Genomic DNA, 19347 nt, shown 5'->3' on the forward strand with positions numbered 1-19347 from the left:
ATATTGATGAACACACCTTCTTTTATTAGTGGGCTTCTCTATGCCAGGGACATCAATTAACCTTAAATTAAATTAGATCATCATTATTTGTCTTCCACATATATTCATTTCTTTTTAAATATCTTCAACTCCTATCTTTTCATCTATATTTCTGTGATTATCCCAAGTATAGCTCTAAGCCATAATTAGGTTTTAGCTGATAACTCTATGAATATTTAAAAACATAAGAAAAAATATCCATAGTTCGATACAGATTAAAAATATAGATGAGAACAAAGTTACCTAGTTCACCCAGTTATGATTGCTGATATATTGGCTCATATCCTTTCAGACTTATCTTTGCTACCCAAGCGCTCTTCTTTATATGCCTAACTTTTAAAAATGTGTTCTTTTTAATCTAGAAATTCCATTCATGGCCTTTACTTAATAGAATCAATCACACAGTATTTCAAAGAGGTTTGCATAAGGATGCTCCATTCAGCTTAATTTATAAAAGTGAAAACCTGGGCATAATCTGAATCTATTAGAAGAGGATTTGTTAAACTTTGCTATATTCAGATAAATAACCACACAAATATTATAAAGGCTGCCTATATCTACATACATTTACTTGTGATTATCCCCATAACATATGATTAAGTGAACATTTTGGCTTCAAAACAGCACATGTGATGTGATCTCACCCATGCAAAATTTTATTCCAAATCCACATGAATGTGTATATTCTCCATTAAGTAACAGCCACCAGTGATAGTGGTAGTTGTTACTGAATGAAAGAACTTAAAGGTATTTCTGGTATTTTTGCTTTCTTCATTATTTCTATCTGTTTGGGTCAAAATCTTGAAATTCCTATGTTTGAAAAGAGATGGGGAAAATTAACAATATAGTTTAAGGGGAAAATGTGTATATGTTAGAAAAATGCTAACAATGTTTACTTTATATTATTATGCAATGAGGTAACTGTAAGAAATATTCCACACTGACATAGAGTGTCATTACCAGGCCACCACGGCTTTGGGTGCACCCTCCAATTAGCATTCACAGGCTTATATGATGTACTCCATTTACAATGCCAAGTTGTAAAAACTATTCAATGTTTAATGTCTATTAAACATATATACTGCACAAACTCATTCTCCAGGGATTCGTGAGTGAAAAACACACACACGTTTTGCAAAATCCCTTTGTGCTATTTATTTTAATCTCAGAATATGATTGCAAGGATAACTTCATTTGTTATTTTTCCTGTTACAGCACTTCCCAGCACATTGCAGAATCATATGCCAGGGGATTCTGGAAACCCAAGTTCCAGGCCCCCACTCTGTCCTGAAGTAACTGTGAGTACTTTTGAGCAAATGTTATAGGGGGGATTCTGGGTAAAACCCCATCACAGGGCATGAACCAATTGATTCCTCTCATGTAATGATTTTTTTCCTTCCTACAGGAACATAAATTACTAATGAATCGTGGCTTAATACATTAATATATTGTACCAATCAATCCTTGCTGTTAAATACCATAGTTCAAGGGGCACTCTATGCTTTTCTGTAGGATGCTTGTATATTTGCACGGAGGGAGAATGAACAATACCTGAATGAAAGTCATTTTTCTAGGTCCATGTATATTTCCCTAAGGTATTTAGGGTACCTATCTATGTTTATTATTTATAATGTACCAAGTGCTGTTATGAATGAACACACTCCACACCGCTCTCCTATGTACTTCTAGGATGAGAAAGCTGAAACTGGGAAATCAGGTAAATTGTCACATGTTAAACGGCTTGAGAATGGTAGGGTCAGGATTTGAACCTGGACATGTTGCCCCCAGAACTCACACTTTTAACACTGTACTAAATGTATTTCTTTCTGCAGAGGGGTGAATTGCTGATGGAGCCAACTGGTTGCTAGGCTCAGAGGAATAAGAGACCTACGAGGGAGACAGGGACAGACTGGATGAGAGAGAACGAGCAGAACAGGTCCATGCAGTCACCCTAAGTCTTATTTGGATAGGAGTGTGCCCAGGGCTTGCCATCCCTCAGTAGTGTTAGTCTACAATGTCCACCTAAAGGGTGGGGGTTGGGGGATGTTGGTTGATCCTAGTGGGTGGACAGAAAAGGAGTGAAAGTGAGTAGATTCCAACCTCCCTCGCAGTACCTATCAACTTGGTCTTGTGATTTGTCAATGTACTGAGCTTTGGGCATTGGAGCAGTGCCTCTGGGTCACCAGTGCTTAGCCAGCTCACTGCTTAATGGGCAATATGTTTGCCCAGCATTTGCAGCAAGCTTTATCTGGGTAAAATGTGTCTGATCCGCATGGTATCATCAATAGCTGGTATTGCTGGGACTATGGATATACTTGTCCAGCATTCTCCTGGAGCAGGAATACTGGGCTCTTAGAGCCTTTTGAGATGTAAGCAGATGTCACTGACCTTCTGTTAGTCTAAAGTGGGCATAGCAGATGCAGTGAGCCACACTCCTTGGCTCCTTTTACCATGTTTGTGCCCACTTCTTTCTGGTGGGGGGCCTTAATCCCCAAGAACCAACACCTGCATATTCCTGCCCCTGGATGCTGTGACTGTGCAAAGACAGAGCTGGAGGCACCCTCATGGGTAGCTCTTGACCAATGACTTACAGTCCAGGAAAAGCAACACTGTGCTCCTGATGGGGACAACTGTGAGGTGTGACCTGCACTGTCCCCAGAGCTCCCTCAGGACCAAGACCAAGATACCCTCCAGGGGCTTTGCTGGCTGTGGCACCCCTGCTTGGCTTTCTTCCCTTCCCAGGCTCCCTTCACTTCTACCTTAGTGGGTTTCCCTGCAATAAAAGCTCAGACCATTTCTAAGTCTGCCCTGGTATTTACTTTCTATCAGATTCCCATAGCTCCTCTGCCCAGTACAGGCTCTGTCAGTCAGGGACTTATATATAAAAACTAGAGGCCCAGTGCATAAAATTCGTGCACAGCTAGGGTCCCTAGTGGCTGCTGGCTGGGACCTCCCTTCCCCCGGCTGCTTGCTGCCACCCACGGCCTCCCTTTGCACCCGCCTTGGCCTGGCACGGCCCGCTCACCTGCTCCACCATCCCGCCAGGGTCCCACTCTTGTCAGGGCCCATAGGGGCCAGCAGTGCCTCCACTGCCGCCTGCTGCCAGTGCCGTGTCAGCGATGCCTGCCATGTCCCGTGCTGCCCCCTGGTGGTCAGCACACATCTAACTCTGGGTCCGTCAATCTCCCGCCTGTGGGGACAATTTGCATATTAGCCTTTTATTATATAGGACTAGAGGCCCGATGCACAAAATTCGTACAAGAGTAGGACTTTGCAGCCCTGGCTGCCTTGGCCCTCGCCCTGGCTGCCCTGGCAGCCCTGGCCCTCACAGCCTTGGCTTTGTCTGGAAGGTCTTCCAGACAGTCATTCCGCCGTTCAGCCATTTGGTCAATTTGCATATTATGCTTTTATTATTATAGATGTCTTGAAGGCTCCTCTGGGAATGAAAGGGGATGCCTAAGACACGGTCAGGGAATAAGTAGGGATGTGTGCATTCTCCACTTCTATTTCACATGGAAGTTTTAGCCAGAGCAATCAGGCAAGAAAAAGAAATAAAAGGCATCCAAACTGAAGTAATCACAGTTGATATGAACTTATATATAGAAAGCCTAAAGATTTTACACACACACACACACACACACACAGAAATGATAAATGCATCTAGCAAAATTGCAAGATACAAAATCAGCAGGCAAAAATCAGTTTCATGGCTATACATTAACAACAAATAATCCAAAAAAGGAAATTAACAAAAACAATTTCACTTGTGACAGCAACAAAAAGAATAAAATACTTAGGAATTAACCAAGCTGGAGAAAGATTTGTACACTGAAAACTACAAAACACTGCTGAAAAAAAAAAACAAAACACACACACACACACACACACACACACACACACACACACAAATAAATGGAAAGATATGTGTTCATAGATCAGAAGACTTGTTATTAAAATGTCTATACTACCAAAAGTCATCTACAGATTCAATGCAATCCTTACCAAAATCTCAGTGATGGTTTTTGTAGAAATAGAATCCCCTGGAGGGCTTGATAAAACATGCAAGGTTAGGCCTCAGAGCTCCTGATTCAGCAGGAGGTTGGAGTCTGGGCCTGAAATTTACATCTCTAACCCGTTCCCAGGCGTGGTCTAGGAACCTACATTTTTAAATCCTCAACTGAGAACATGTTTTTTGAGGTTTTTTTTTTTTTTTTTTTGAGAGAGAGAGAGAGAGAGAAAATCATTGATGTGAGAGAAACATCAATAGGTTACCTCCAATATGCATCCTGACGAGGAATCATACTCACAACCTAAGTATGTGCCCTGAGAATCAAGCCCACAACCCTTCAGTGCATGGGATGATCAGAACCATGAATGGCTCATGACATCTCTCTTACTGAGAATGTTATTAGAGTTCCCGACTGCCTCTTTGAAAACCAAATCAGGTGCAAAGCTCAGTGGAAGCCACATGCATGAACACAGGTGAAGGGGGGAACTTGAGTGTGAGCTGTTGCAGAGTGAAGAAATGAACTCAAGGCCATCCCATATAGGAAGAAGAAATATTAGAAAAAAACAGCAAACAGCTGGGCAGAGCTTTAAGCCACGGTGAGGTGGACTGCAGTAGTGGCCAGCTACTACTAGTTAATGTGACTAGTCATGAGGTAGGGGGCATGACACCAAAGAACCAAATGGATCCCACAGAACAAAGATTTCAGGTAAAGCTCACATTTAGATGGCACCTGCAAATGGGACTTCAGGTGCCAATGGCTTTGAGCTGTGGCGTGCTGGGTTTGAAAGGACCCTGGAGTTCACTTAGTTCTCCACAAGAGCCCTGAAAGCCCTAAGGGGTGGAGGGGAGATGCCCAGCCTCAGCATTAGGCTGTCCTGCCTTCTATGCTACTGGCACACACAGCTATGCTACTGGCTACTGGCACACACAGCTATCCATGCAGCAATCTGTTTTGTTCTGCACATGTCTGCAAGTGGGTAATGGATGGCCTTTGGGGGATGTAATAGGTGTCACCCTTTCTGAAAAACCTGCTAGCTGTGTGTCTTGGGCTGGGCCCCCCAGAGGCAGGCAGGGATTCTTTCTGAGATGAGGATTCCTGTGAAAATCATTTATTAGAAAGTGTTCCCAGGAAAGATAGGTGTGTGTGTGTGTGTGTGTGTGTGTGAGGGGGCTTAGACTGGGAAGGGAAGTGTGTGACACCAAGGTCCTACAGAAGGTGACTATGGCTCAATCCCATAGGGTAGTACCTAGAAAGGGAACTGCCACCCTACTCCTCAGTGGTTGGTCCAGGGTAGCCCCTGGAAGATGTAAATTGGTGGTGCTTTTGTTTTTGTTCATTTCCACAGGCAAGGTGGGCTCCAGGAGCTCAACAGTGTCTGCCCACAAAGGGACACAGGTGCTGTCTGCTAGTAGCATAAGCAACTGGGATCGGTGTGCAGGTGGGGTTCTGACAGTCTGCTAAACTGTGTCATTTTGTACAGGTTTCCTAGCTTTTCCAAGCCTTGGGTAACCCTTCTTATGGCTTGGCACATTCTACTTCCACATTTTCTTTCAAGACTCTAACTTGATAGAAGTTCCTTATTTATGCTGTGGCCAAATTTCTCTTTGTAACTTGTATCTACTCCTGGGTCCACACTCTGTAGCCACAAGATCACTGTCCACTTCTGAAAGTTTAAAATAGTGATTTTTTAACCCCAGGGGTCCTTTTAGCCTAAAATCTCCAGCCCTTCCACCTGATCCCCACATGAGAAAGTATTTCCAGTCCCTAGCCCCTGCTGGCTGGCCTATCTGGGCATTTCCTGATTTATCCAAAAGCCTCTTAAAATGTGGCATCCAGACAGAAAATTAGGGCTGCATGTACCTTCTGATCTGAATATTCAATCAAACGCTGTTTGGAAAAACATGTTGCTTACCAAGTCATCAGCTTCAGTGACCTGCTGTTAATAACACCGTATTATGGGGGTATTTTTGTTAATGTGACTAGTCATGTGACATGGGGAAGAGGCCACTAACTTTTCCTATCTAAGTCTTTTCTTTAATTTTTTTTCTTTATTTATTATGGTATTACATACGTGTCCTTATTACCCCATTGCCCCCCACTCATGCCCTCACCACCCCCCCCCCCGTTGTCTGTGTCCATTGGTTAGGCTTATATGCATGCATATAAGTCCTTTGGTTGATCTCTCTCCCTTACCCCCACCCTCCCCTACCTTCCCTCTGAGGTTTGACGGTCTAAGTCTTTGACCTCTGATCTTTTGGAGCTAGTGGGCTTCCTCTTTTTTAGGGGGAAATGTTGACAGCACACCCATAACAAGTCATTACTAAGAATAGCGAATTCAGGATATAGCAGAAATTACTAACAATCCTCTGTCACACTTTTTTTAAAAAATATATTTTTATTGATTTCAGAAGGAAGAGGGAGAGAGAGATAGAAACATCAATGATGAGAATCATTGATTGGCTGTCTCCTGCACGCCCCCCACTGGGGAAGAAGCCCACAACCCAGGCATGTGCCCTTGACCGGAATCAAACCTGGGACCCTTGAGTCCGCAGGCCGACGCTCTATCCACCGAGCCAAACCGGCTAGGGCCCTCTGTCACACTTTTGAGTGCATCAGAACCACCAGGAGGGATTGTTAAAGCAAATCACTGGGCTCTATGATCAGTTTCTGATGAGGTAGGTTTGAAGTGGGGCCAAGAATTTATAATTCTTAAGAGATTCCCAGATGATACTGCAGGGGACCACTGAGGACCACTGCTCTATTACATTTCCTGGCTGCTTGGGCTCTGGTGTTATGAGTGTTGAGAAGGTTTTAGCCAAAGGAGGTAGAAGGAAAAACACATCTGTTTTGTGTACCTGTGCCAAGAGCAGTCATGTAGATATAATCTAATTTTAATAGTGGTATGAATGTAGAGTCAGTATCCTCCTTGTAAAAATAATAAAATGACACACAGGATTTAAATCACTTATTTAAAGTCACCTGAGGCAGATCTGAAATTGGAGCCCAGGTCTGTCTGACCCCAAAGCCCAGTCCTTCCTCACTCACCACACTGCTCCTTAAGCCATCACCTGCGCCAGAATGTCAAAATCACTCATGATTAACACACACACACACACACACACACACACACACACACACACACACTCGCCTTGATACCCTTTTGCTTGAATTGCATGTCACAAATATACATTTCACACACATGCAAGAAAAGGTTTTGGAAGAGGGTAAAGATAACATGAAGTTTGTTTTCTAATGCATATCTGTTATTGTTTGTAGTCATATTTTCCCAATTAACTTAGTTAATGAGTCAATTTCTAATAACAGGCTTTCCATGGAAGTTGTCAGAAACCATGTGTTGAAAGGAAGCATAAAGGAGCCAATAATGATAGATGATAAAGAGTTAACCCGCCAAAACCTGTATCCTAAATATCAAACAGGCACATTTTAGAGTTTTATGGTTTTGAGAAAAGGTCCCCAATGCTATTATTATATAGTAGAAGCCCGGTGCATGGATTCATGCACTGGTGGGGTCTCTTGGCCTGGCCTGTGGATATCAGACTGAAACTGGCTTTCCAACATCCCCCGAGGGGTTCTGGATTGTGAGATGGCACAGGCCAGGCTGAGGGACCCCACTGGTGCACAATCGGGGGCCGGGGAGGGACCACAGGAGGGCTCCAGGGCATGTCTGGCCCATCTCTCCCAGTCCTGATTGGCTGGACCCCAGCAGCAAGCTAACCTACTGGTCAGAGCAGCTGTCCCCTGGTGGTAAGTGCGTGTCATAGCGACTGGTGGAATGGTCAGACACTTAGCATATTAGGCTTTTATTATATAGGATAGATTTTTTTTCTTCCTTAAAAAGTGCATTACAACATGGATGAACCTTGAAAACATTATGCTAAGTCAAAGAAGTCAGTCAAAAAAGACCATTTATTGCATGATTCCATTTGTATGAACTATCCAGAATCTATAGAGAAAGAAAGTAGATTCATGGTTGCTTAGCAGTTGGGGGCTGGTAATGACAGTTAAAGGGTATGGGGTCTCTTTTTGAGGTGATGATAATATTCTAAAATTAGGCTCTGGTGATGGTTACATAACTCTGTAAATATACTAAGAACCACCGAACCATATATTTTAAATGGGTGAATTGCATGATATGTGGATTATATCTCAATAAAGCTATCACCAAAAAAAGCACATTTGCAACAAATATTATACATGGACATTTGTAGTTTTTGATTTTTTTCAATTCATACAATTATTTTAGAGGTGAGAACTATGGAATTCAGGGAAAGTGGAATGCCATGGCTATCTAGCAGTGCCACCTTGATGTGGGAAGGGAGTGGGTGCTTGGAGGACTTTGGCTCTAGGTTATGTCACAGAAGGTGCCGATATATGGAAGGGATCATGGACAGAAGGTCACAGTCCCAACAGGGGGTGGGAGGTTCAGGGCAAATTGCAGCTTCCCAACAGACATACTGGAGTGTACAGCTGGGCCTTCAGCAGAAGCCCAGCCATACAAACTGGGGCATGGAGGAGCTTTTGGGGCCCCTGGGGACTGACTGGATGCCAAGAGCCATGGGGGGCTGGTTTAGGTAAAGAATTCCAGCTGCAGGGAAGCACCAGGTAGTAAAGGTGGCTGGATGAGGTGATTTGGCCTTTTCAGAAGAATTGAATTCACCTAGACTCCCAAGTTAGGGGCCACCCAAAGTCACATCTGATTCCTAGGGATGCTAGTTCACAGCCTTACCAGGATGTGTCTTCAACCCCAGCTGTGTGAAGAGAAGAAAGAGAACCAGAGAGAAGGAAGTAAATGTCCCAATCAAGTTCCTCTTAATAACCCCTTACTCCTCCCACCCATGTTGCCATTCCCTATATCCGTTCAATTCAACATTAGTCATGCCAAAGACCACGAGAGGGATTGGAGATACAAAGGCCAAGAAACAACTCCTGCCCTCAAGGGGTTGACAGTCTAAAGGTGGAGGGCAACTCATAAAGATCATTTTCAACATAATGATCAGATCCTGTGACATCTGCACATTACCATGTGTTCAGGTTGGATTGCATGGTCTGCTTCTAGAAGGCCCAACTTAAGACACACACCTACCACAACAACTAAAAAATCACACACTGAAATGTTATTTAACATACTTAATATTGCATGGAAATTAAAGTATTTATACTTTCCATAAGCATTACTCAAAGGACAAGAATGTTCTTGGATGAATTGAAATTTTCTAAACAAGACCTTGTAAACACATCCAATATGAAAATTTCTTCAGTTAACACAGTTCATCATATCCTCAATGGCAAAACATGTTAAGGTGGCATGTTGGGTCAGCAATGAACACAAAATTGGAATGTAAAATTGGATTGTTGATGTCAAGAATTTAAAGTCTTCCCCCAGCATTTTATTCTCAAATATGTAACATTTTGGATTCAACTGAATGCATGCTGATGGGCAGGTCTGCGCCAATTTGGGGTTAAAAGTACGCTGTTTAAATAGCTGTATTTAAACTTTATCACTCTGAAATTTGGCTTAAATAAATTGTGCTGCACTATTTTTATCATACATGAGGTCAGATAATGTAGTGGGGAGGGAGCAATAGATACTGGTCCAGACTTTGGAACTCAATATCCAAGTCACCCAGACAAACTGTACTCCCTCTGGGGCTCATTTGCCACATTTGTTTAAAAAGAAAAATAAGAAATTGTGGAGTAAAGGGAGAGGGTTTGGCTAAAGGATCTCAAATATTCCTTCTAGCAAAATTCTATTAGGTTGAGTGAAGGCCATTTAATTTCATCATCCAGATAGATCTGTGCACAGTGAATCATATTGGTATTTTATTTTTGAAATAAGAATTTCAGTACTTAAAAAGGAAAAATCAACCATAAACCCATCTAAGCTCTAACATTAGTAACTGAAACACTTTTAGCCTCCGAAATGTTAAGCAAGCCCTTAACCTGAGCCCCTACCTGCATTTTATAATTTGGATAATTTAAGTCACAAAGTAGTTCCATATCTGACAAGAAAGCAAAAATACTTTGACTAATATTTTTATGCACTTCCAGAATTATTTCTAATTAGAGACCTTATACTGTAAGTACGAATGCATATCAGGCAAAAAATGATAAAATTTTATCCTTCCTTGGGTCTTTTTTTCTATGAAATAGAACCCCAACTGTTAGAAATGCAAGTTAATGCCCTCAAAAGGTTCACAGATGGCCAGAGGGGTTGCATTACAAAATAGAAAAATCCATTCTAGATGAAAGAAAAACACAGAGTAGCCTCCAAATTGGCCAAGAAAAGTTACTGTGATTATTTACTTATTTAAGAGCAGAACGAAGGAGATGGGAGAAATGTTTTCCTAATGTCTCAAGATTGGGTGGTTTTAGCCATCATTTCTCTGCTGGGTGCATCTTATAAAAATAACTTCATGGGGGTGGGGGGGGGGAACTCCAGCCTCTACAGAGCTTAGCAACGTTACTGTCCATTATCTCGTTATGGCATTGAAGATGTAACAGGCAGTAATTAGATCAGAGCCTGGGAAATCAAGGAGAGAAATTGATTTATTTAAGAATAATTTTCTTAAAGCAATTGGTCATTCAAAGGCAGAAAATTCAAGTCAGTCACCTACAATTTCCTTGTCCACTCTGTCAAGGGATGGGCCGGGCAGGGTCCAAGAACAGAAGCGTGCAGGGAAGCGGGGATGGGAGCAAATTCCCGAATGCAACATGTGAGACCCGCGGGAAAAGCGTAGAGCAGGTCAGAACCCTGCAAGCTGAATCCAGGTGAGGGTGTGTTACCTAGCGCCGCTAGCTGGGAGCCCACATTCCTCTGGGGTGTTCCCGCCAGTGGCTCCTCTGAGCACCCAGGGCTCCAGGGTGTCAACGCGCAAAGTCGCCGCTTAATCCTCGCTCTCTCCAGATTAAAACACAAAGTTGGGAGCCGGAGGCTTCCTTCCTGGGACACCACGGGGGTAGACACTCCTCCAGCCCAGCCGGCCTCCCCTCCCCATAGGGACCCTGAATGGCTCGAGCCTCTCCAGTGAGCGCTTCTTCCCAAACCCCAATTGAGTTTCAGGGACCCCCTGGAGACCAGCGACTCTCTGAGTAGCCGGAGTCAGGTTCCAGGCCCCGCCGCTTCCTCTGGTATCCCCGGCTCTCGGTTTGCGTCCAGCAGCCCGGGCGCGGGGCGGGGCGGGGCGCGCAGGGGAGGCCGAGGCCACGCGCTATTCTTGTCGCTGTGAGCTACCGGCCTGTTATGAGCAGCATCCAATCACGCCTCCGACTGCCCGCGCTGACCCGCACCCGCCCTCCCTAATCCCCTAGGCTTTGATTTGATACTCTGCGCGGAACAAGCTCACACCCCCCCATCCCTCCCCATAGCCAGTTGTCCCCTGCCCTCACGGATGCCCGCAGAACCCGTCTTCTTCATCCACCCTCGGGAGGTCAGAGCCCTCGCCTCTACTCCTGGACGCCTCGAGGCGGGCGACATCTGCACATCTGAGCCGTCGGAGATCCAGTATCCGCGGGAGTAGGTCCATTAGGAGCTCAGCCCTTCCAGGTGATGGTGTGCGGCCACTGCGGCCCCTGGCGCGCAGGTGTGTGCTCCCCAAACTGGGCCGGTGTGGGGGCTCTGGGCAATGCACTGGCAGCCTGGGAAGCTGCGGAAACCAAACCCTGCACCTCCCGGAAGCCTCGGTGCGCTCCACCACTAGGGGCTTCTGAAAGCGGTTCCAGACAGAATTGTCTCTGAGAGGGAGACAGGGAGATCTACGAATCTGATGAAGGAGCCCCCGGCTTTAAGCTGAGCAGGAAAAAAAATGGGCCCCTGAGGATCGCTCGTGGGGCCCCAGGATGCCTCAGGCCATGCCCGGCTGGCCCCAGCCCCCAGCTTCCCACCCTGCACAGTATGAGTTACTTCCTGTCTTACTGCAAAGCTCATGGCGGCGCGCTGCTCACTGGCTACCAGGCCCTGCGCGCCGAGGGCTTCCTGTGCGACGTGACTCTGGAGGCCCAGGGCAGCGAGTTCCAGGTGCACAGGTCCCTCCTCGCGTGTTCCAGCGACTACTTCAGGGCCCTGTTCAAGAGCCACACCCTGGAATCCCGGGCACGCGTGATTCACCTGCACGTGCCGTCGGCCACCGGCCTGCAGCGCCTGCTGGATTTCATCTACACCGCCTGGCTGCCGCTCTCCATGGACACCGTGGAGGACACGCTGGAGGCCGCCAGCTACCTGCAGGTCACCGAGGCCCTGGGACTGTGTGGCCGCTACTTGGAGCGCCTGCTGGCTCCGGAGAACTGCTGCTTCGCTGCCAATGTGGCGGCGCGTTTCGGCCTGGGGCACACGCTGGACACGGCCGAGCGCTACATCGTGCGCCACCTGCGGCAGCTGTTGGCGCGGGGAGCGGGCCCCGTGGGTCTGCTGGAGCTCAACCCCGCGTCGCTGAGGGCCGTGCTGGGTGCCCCCGACGTGGCGCGGGTGCCGGAGGCCCAGCTGCTGGGCCTGGCGCTGGCCTGGCTGCGACAGGAGCCCAAGGCTGAGCGCCTGGCCCACTGCGCTGCGCTGCTGGAGCGCATCCGCTTCGGCCTGGTCCCCGTGGACGTGCTGCGGCCCGTGTACTCGGGCTCTGGCCTCGTGCTGCCCGCTCGAGTCAAAGGCCTCATCATCCAGGCCCTCAACTACCATACAGCGCCCTCCCGCCAGCCACTCTTGCAGGGCGAGCAGACCAGCGTCCGGAGCCCGCAAACCCGCATCTTACTGGTCGGGGGGTGCAGGGCGCGGGAGGCGGTGACTGAAGAGGTCATGGTCCCCCAAGGGGCAGCCAGGGGTAGGGGCGCCGCAGCGGAGCCGGAGGAGGAGGTGGAGGAGGAAGGAGAGCAGGTGGAGGAGGGAGAGGAGGAGGACGAGGACTGGGAGCTCACCCAGGACGTGGTGGCCTTCGATGTGTACAACCACAGCTGGCGCAGCCTCACGCAGCTCCCGGCACCGCTCCTGGGGCACAGCGTGTGCGCAGTTGGGAACTTCCTGTTCGTCCTGGGAGGGGAGAGCCCTTCCGGCGGAAGTGCCTCCTCTCCCCAGGCCACTGGCCTGCGGGAGGTCACAGCCCGGGTGCACCGCTATGACCCGCGCTTCCACGCTTGGACGGTGGTGCCCGCGATGAGGGAGGCGCGGGCCCACTTCTGGTGCGGCGCCGTGGGCGAGGGGCTGCTGGCCGTCGGGGGCCTGGGCGCAGGCGGCGAGGCGCTGGCCTCGGTGGAGATGTACGACTTGCGCCGGGACCGCTGGACCGAGGCTGGGGCGCTGCCGCGGGCCCTGCACGGTCACGCGGGGGCCGTCGGGGACCGCGGTGTCGTGTACATTTCCGGGGGCAAGGCAGGGAGAGGCGAGGGCGGCACGAGCAGTTTGAGGGACGTGTACTCCCTAGGGCCCGGGGCCAGGGCCTGGAGCAAGAGGGCGCCTATGGGCACGGCCCGCTTTGGGCATCACATGGCCGCACTTCGTGGCGCGGTCTTTGCCTTTCTGGGGCACTACGAGCCCTTCTCTGAGATTGAGCGCTACGACCCGGGCACGGACCAATGGACCCGGCTGCGGCCGCTTCCCTACGACCGCTTCTGCTATGGGCTGGCGGTGGTGGAGGAGACGGCGCTGCTGCTGGGCGGCGTCAAGTGGCGGGACTCGCGCCAGGTGCCGACCCGCAACGTGGTGGGCTATGACCTCGACCTGGACCGCTGGGAGGACATCGACTGCGCGCTGCCTTGGGCCTGGAGCGGCCTGCAGTGCGCGGTGCTGCAACTGCCCGAGGGTGCTGACGAGGAGAGGGAGGGCGAGACTGGAGAGAATGCAGAGGCTCCAGATGTCGTGTTGGGCTTAACGGGTTAGCGTGGTCTCAGATCCGAGGAGGAGAAAGTTGTGTCTGAGCAGGTTTATAGAGCAACGAGTGGGCTTGTCCTAAGAATGGGACTCTGGGAACTGAGTGGCTTCTGAAGGTTAAGGGGGCAAATAAGTGTTTGGCCAAAGAGGAACATTTCCCTTTAAGCTGAGAAACGGAGACCGGAGGGGTCAAAATGAAGGACATGTGAACCAGCTTCAGTGAGCTAGTAATTTCTAGAAATTCTCATAATGCTGGGCCAGGGATGGGCTTTCGAAAATATGACCCTCTTTTTCTTCTCATAGGTAAGTGTTTTCCTAGGTGCTAAACAGTGATTACATTTGTGCCAAATTGCCAAAAAAGGGTACCATAAGAAGGTATACACAAGACCCAGAAAGTCATTAATTATAAAGGCTGTAATAAATAGTCCAAGAAAATGGCATTATCTGAATAAACAGTGAAGGGAAAGTGCCTTGGTTAAATAAGAAATATGATTTTATGGTCTAGAACCTGGTTCTGCTCTAGTTTAATATAAATATGGAACTGAGAGGGGAAAATGATCTCTACGAAAGCACCTTTTATTTTTTTTATAAAAACAACCTGGCTTACTTTTTTCCTGTCCTTCATCCTTACTTACCCCTTATCTGCTTTTGCACTGAATTTAGGCAGTTTATTGCTTTTAAGTTTTATTTCAGCAACACTTAGCCATAATAATCAGGCTCCTTTGGTTACGTGGGACATCTAACAGAAACAAAACTTTATTTCTTTCGTCCTTTTAAAATGTTCATTCTGAAGACATGCTGTAGGTTATATTTTAAAAATACAACTTATTTTTGTGCCCCCCTCCTAATTTCCCCAAAGTATCACAGAGAAAGAAAGAGGAGTTGGTGAAATGGTCAGTTTGCATCAAGGAAATGGGGAAACCGGCTTGATTTTACAGGGGTTCAGAGAAGATGCTTATATACTGAACAGATACTTCTGGCTTGTATCACCAGTGGAGTGGCAAAGTTAGAACTCATAACTGGGGAGGGGGGGCGAAGGAGTTGGGGGAAAGGAGGGATGGTGGCTGTATGATTTGCAAGACAAAGAAATATGGTGAGGACTCTCTGAATAAAGTAGGTGCCTTATAAGGATTCATTAAGAGCTGAATTTATTTGACTTCAGTTTACAGTGCTGCCTCTCTCCTAGATTTGAAACTAATGCAATAAAATGTACAGATATATAGTGTTAAAAGGTCTCTTTCATGCTAGGCTAGCCACAAGTCTTTTAAAATTCATTAGTTTAATTGTACCATTTAAAACAACAGAGCTGACTTTACATAAGGAAAAGCTGCTTAGTAGCAACACAGCTAGTCTTTCCATCAACTGCTTGCTGTTTACAGGGCACAGCCTGGCCACTGTATTCATGACACATCCATCAGGTACAGATATTTTTAAGCGAATGTACACATTTAGTCTAGTAAACAAGTCTAAATACCTGTAACAAGCACACTTCATTTTAGGACAAGAGGTTTTTTTGTTTGTTTTTTTTACATATACAAAATCCCACAAATTTAATATGTGTCAATATCCATGCAGTAAATAAATGTTTTTACAAATAGGTTTTTTAAATGATAAAAATATTACACTGGACCCAAAATTCCATACAAACATGAATACATGATTTCTCATCCATTTTTGACTAAATAGAGGATTACTGAAAATGTGCTGTAGAAAGGCCACTTTCCTGTACAGTTGTGCAAAGTCTGCAAAACGATAGTGATTCAGTGGTGGTTTCAAAAGCAAAGAAAAAGATCCCCGCTGTGGAGTTTTTACTTTCTCCTCTACAGCAAAAATATTCACTGGCATACATCTGAACTCTTAGTGATGAAAGTACATTCACTGAGCTGGACAGGCAACAGTATAAAGCGGATTAGAAGTAGAGTTTAGGATATAGAATAGTAAAGGAGGTTTCCTTCCTCCCGAAAAAACAGCAAATTGTGACTTGTACGTTATGCAGCCAGACACTAAAAAGCAGCACAGTCATTGTCATGCTGGGATCACTTTTAGAAAACGAGATGCTCATAAGTGGAAATATATGAAGAGGACGTTTTCATAGACTTCATCCACTTTATAGAACAATTCACGAAGCCAGGAAAAAGCTCTATAAATTGTTTCTCTCACATAATGCAATGTAAAAGAACTCTGAATGGCCATCATCCTCTTGCTCCTCGGGAGAGAGGTACATTTTTATTTTGCAACATTGTTTTCTATATTAGAACACACATCAACCTGTAATTAAACATATTTCATTTCCCTGCCTGAAGTATAATTCCGTAAGTTTAATTAATGGACTAGTGGGAAAATTGCAAACTAACTGGATAGTTGATTCATTTCAGTTTATACCTTGTAGCTTTTTTAAGAGTTGCAGTTTAAAAACACGAGTTTGGGCTGAAATTTTATATATATACCTGTTAGCTGCCTTTCTGGGTGAGTTAAGTGTGTTTTAAAAAATCCACTCTCAAATTCCTCTGTACACAATCAGCATATCATCACTACAAAAATAAAGGAAGATTTAAACCAAGAAAATAAAGCAGCTCTATCTTCAATTTTGGTCTTTGTTACAAAAACATCTTACAAAGCTTTGCCCTGATACACCGTTAAGTGTCCCCATATATTTGGAATAGTATTCCCATTAACCAGCTTTCACAAGTTAATAGACTATTAAGACGAATATTAGATACCTGAACTTTTCTTATGTTGATGCTCTTCTATTTTGCTTAACTCTTTTAGGCGCATCTACATTTCACAAAAATAAAACTACAGCTTACTTTGTGCAATGTTTAAGAAAATCCTCAGAACATTTTAATAAATATAAAAAAGGTTTAAATTCTTTCCCACCCGCAAGGATGTCTGCACCTGAAAAAATGTGGATTTACTTTTGAAGTCTTCTTTATATAAAATTAACTTAAAGGGAGAAAAGATGACCTTAGATAGAAAACTGCCATTTTGTATTTTTCTACTTGAAGACCACCTGTCTTCAGAATAGTCTGCAAAAGTTCATTTTAAATCATTGAAGACAGTTGTTTTTGCACATGGTAAACATAAGCTGAGCACTAATTGCATATAAAATATACAAATGCTCATTAAAGACAATGGTATTATGACCATATATGGTTTGTTTCATATAGTTTGGTAACACTGAAGTATAGCTTGTCAAGTGTCCCACACACTGACATAAAAACTACCTTATATACTTGTTCAAAGTACCAGAAGGTACCAGATGGACTGAAGACAGAATACACTTAAACATGCGTTTCAATGTATGAATGAGTGTGTGTGAGAGAGGAAGTGATTACATCTACTTCAGAAGAAATACTTAATGGGTCATTTGAGGTGGTGTTTTGACAGATATCCAAGAAAAGATCGAGGTACATCTGCTTCCACTGTTGGAATTCTTTAGATGTCAAATCTGGATTGTCTAGGACTTTATCAATAATGGCCACTTCCCCTTCTCTGGCCTGAAAAGCAAAATGATTCAATAGTTAAGATGTGGACAAACTTATGTTCAAGTTTAAGATAACAAGTTAATAGGCAAAAAATTAAAAAGCCCATAAGAAATGGCTCTGGTATATCCAAACTCAGCTATTTGGATTAAAATTCTAGTGTACTTTTTCTACCCCCAAGGTATGCCTTGTATTGCTTATTCTCTGTGGTTTATTTTTTTCTCATTTATCATCTCTACATACAGAAACCTTCCTCATTCTTTAAGATCCAGTTCAAATGCCTCTAGTTTCCTAAAGCCTTCCTTCAACAGTTGGAAAAAATGTTCTCTCCCTCATTGATGACCCATAACACTTTATCACTGCCATTGAGTGGACTTACCACATTTTGTTTCGAGTTACTTTTACACTGTCCTTTCTCTCCTGCTAGGTGGTCAGTACCTATCTTTTATATGTCCAAGGAAGGGGCAGAGAAATCTAGGGAATGATCTGCAAGAAGTGGGAAGGTACACTTCTGGACTAGCCAGACTTGAGAGGGAAAGACAACCACAATTAAGCAGTTGTTCTGGTCCTTGGGGCCAGACAGAGACAGGAGGGCTCTGACTAAGGATGTTTTGTGTCACCCTGTGCTTGGTGAGGGGCCTATTACAATTTCAGGAACCACATACCCAGGGTTGCTTGGGCAGTCATCTTTCTCTAATGGGAGATTTCCATTTCCTGTTCATTTTCCACACTGAAAAGTATAGGGCTCTATAGTTTTTTTTTGTTTTGTTTTGTTTTTACCAATGAGCGGCATTTCTTTTCTTTTATAACAATTAAATTTATTGGAGTGACATTGGTTAATAAGATCATATAGGTTTCATGGGTACAATTCTATAACACATCATCTGTATATTGCATTGTGTTCCCACCACCCAAAGTCAAATCATCTTCAGAGGGGCATTTATATAGTGTCTTTTTTTTAATCATCTTTCTTTGCCCCAGAGAGTAGAGCACAGCATCACATAGCTGGTGACTCATCAATACTCACTGAATGGAAAAAACTTTTGTTTTTGGCGGTGTGTGTGTGTGTGTGTGTAAGCTACAGAGCATGAAAGATAGGGGTGAGGGGCTGAGAGAAAGAGGGACAGGAGCAGGTCTCTAAGATATGTGAGCCTGACCTGCTTCCAAGTGCCTGCCTAGTGTTCTGACCAGGCATTTAACTAGTAGATCTGAACATAGGGTGAGGGGTGGAGGGTGGGCCTGTTAGGTGAGAAGGTAAAGATATCTTTGGAGTAGGATTGGTCACCAGAATTATTCTTACAAATATTATAGCTCTTTTTAAAATCTGTAATAACGTCAACAATAAAAAACTTTAAAAAATTGGTCTTAGTTACCAAAGGCCATTAGGTTGTCCCATGGATTTGCAATAGCATTTGCATGAATACCAGTTGAAAGATAATTGATTGAAAACTTGACTGGCTGTGACAGGAAATGTTTTCAAATAATGCATTTTCTATTTTATCTTTTTGTTATTCATTTATGTTTCAAAATCACAAAACCTCAGCAACATACTATTTATCTGAAATATTTCCCAAAGGAGTCCTTTTGCTCTGTAGGACAGTTTTTCCCCCCTGTTTTTGATTTTCAAGGGTGCAGGGCCTGCTTGCAGTAGAGTTTGTGTGGAAGGCCCTTTCAACTCCACGCTGCCCCCCCCCACACACACACACTGAGAGTGAGTGTTTACTTTTTTGCCTCCTTGGACTTCCTGCCTCTCTGCTCCCCTCTCTTCCCCTCCTCCTCCCCATTTGGTGGGTGGCATAATAACAAGACCAGAGACAATGTAAGAACTTGTGGAAATGTATGCTAGGAAAATAACGTGCGAATTGGGAATTGATAGTGTAAAGAGAACAATTATAGAATTTCTACAGAGAGCATGAATCACTATGGCTTCAGGAAATAGTCC

General features: G+C 45.1%; 2 protein-coding genes across 5 annotated transcripts in view; one reads left to right on the forward strand and one right to left on the reverse strand.

Annotated features, from left to right (window-relative positions):
* Positions 1-11435: 11435 nt before the first annotated feature.
* On the forward strand, positions 11436-15109 carry KLHL34 (kelch like family member 34). The gene has a single exon (XM_036305521.1). The coding sequence runs from the start codon at positions 11962-11964 to the stop codon at positions 13930-13932; it is 1971 nt and encodes a 656-aa protein (XP_036161414.1). The 5' UTR covers positions 11436-11961; the 3' UTR covers positions 13933-15109.
* Positions 15055-19347, reverse strand: part of CNKSR2 (connector enhancer of kinase suppressor of Ras 2) — a 253350-nt gene continuing 249057 nt past the window's right edge. For 3 of the 4 annotated variants that reach the window (XM_036305518.1, XM_036305517.1, XM_036305516.1), the window contains one exon: positions 17205-17420. In XM_036305518.1, coding sequence (XP_036161411.1) covers positions 17205-17420 — 216 coding nt within the window. Of the gene's footprint in view, positions 17421-19347 lie in introns of all 4 variants that reach the window. The other variant, XM_036305515.1, reaches the window with a different exon arrangement.

This window comes from Myotis myotis, unplaced genomic scaffold, assembly GCF_014108235.1.
Source record: "Myotis myotis isolate mMyoMyo1 unplaced genomic scaffold, mMyoMyo1.p scaffold_m19_p_4, whole genome shotgun sequence".
Lineage (NCBI taxonomy): Eukaryota > Metazoa > Chordata > Mammalia > Chiroptera > Vespertilionidae > Myotis > Myotis myotis.

What these genes read in the sequence shown, in the direction of transcription:
- KLHL34 (XM_036305521.1), top strand. Translation starts at nt 11,962, where the DNA reads ATGAGTTACTTCCTGTCTTACTGCAAAGCTCATGGCGGCGCGCTGCTC.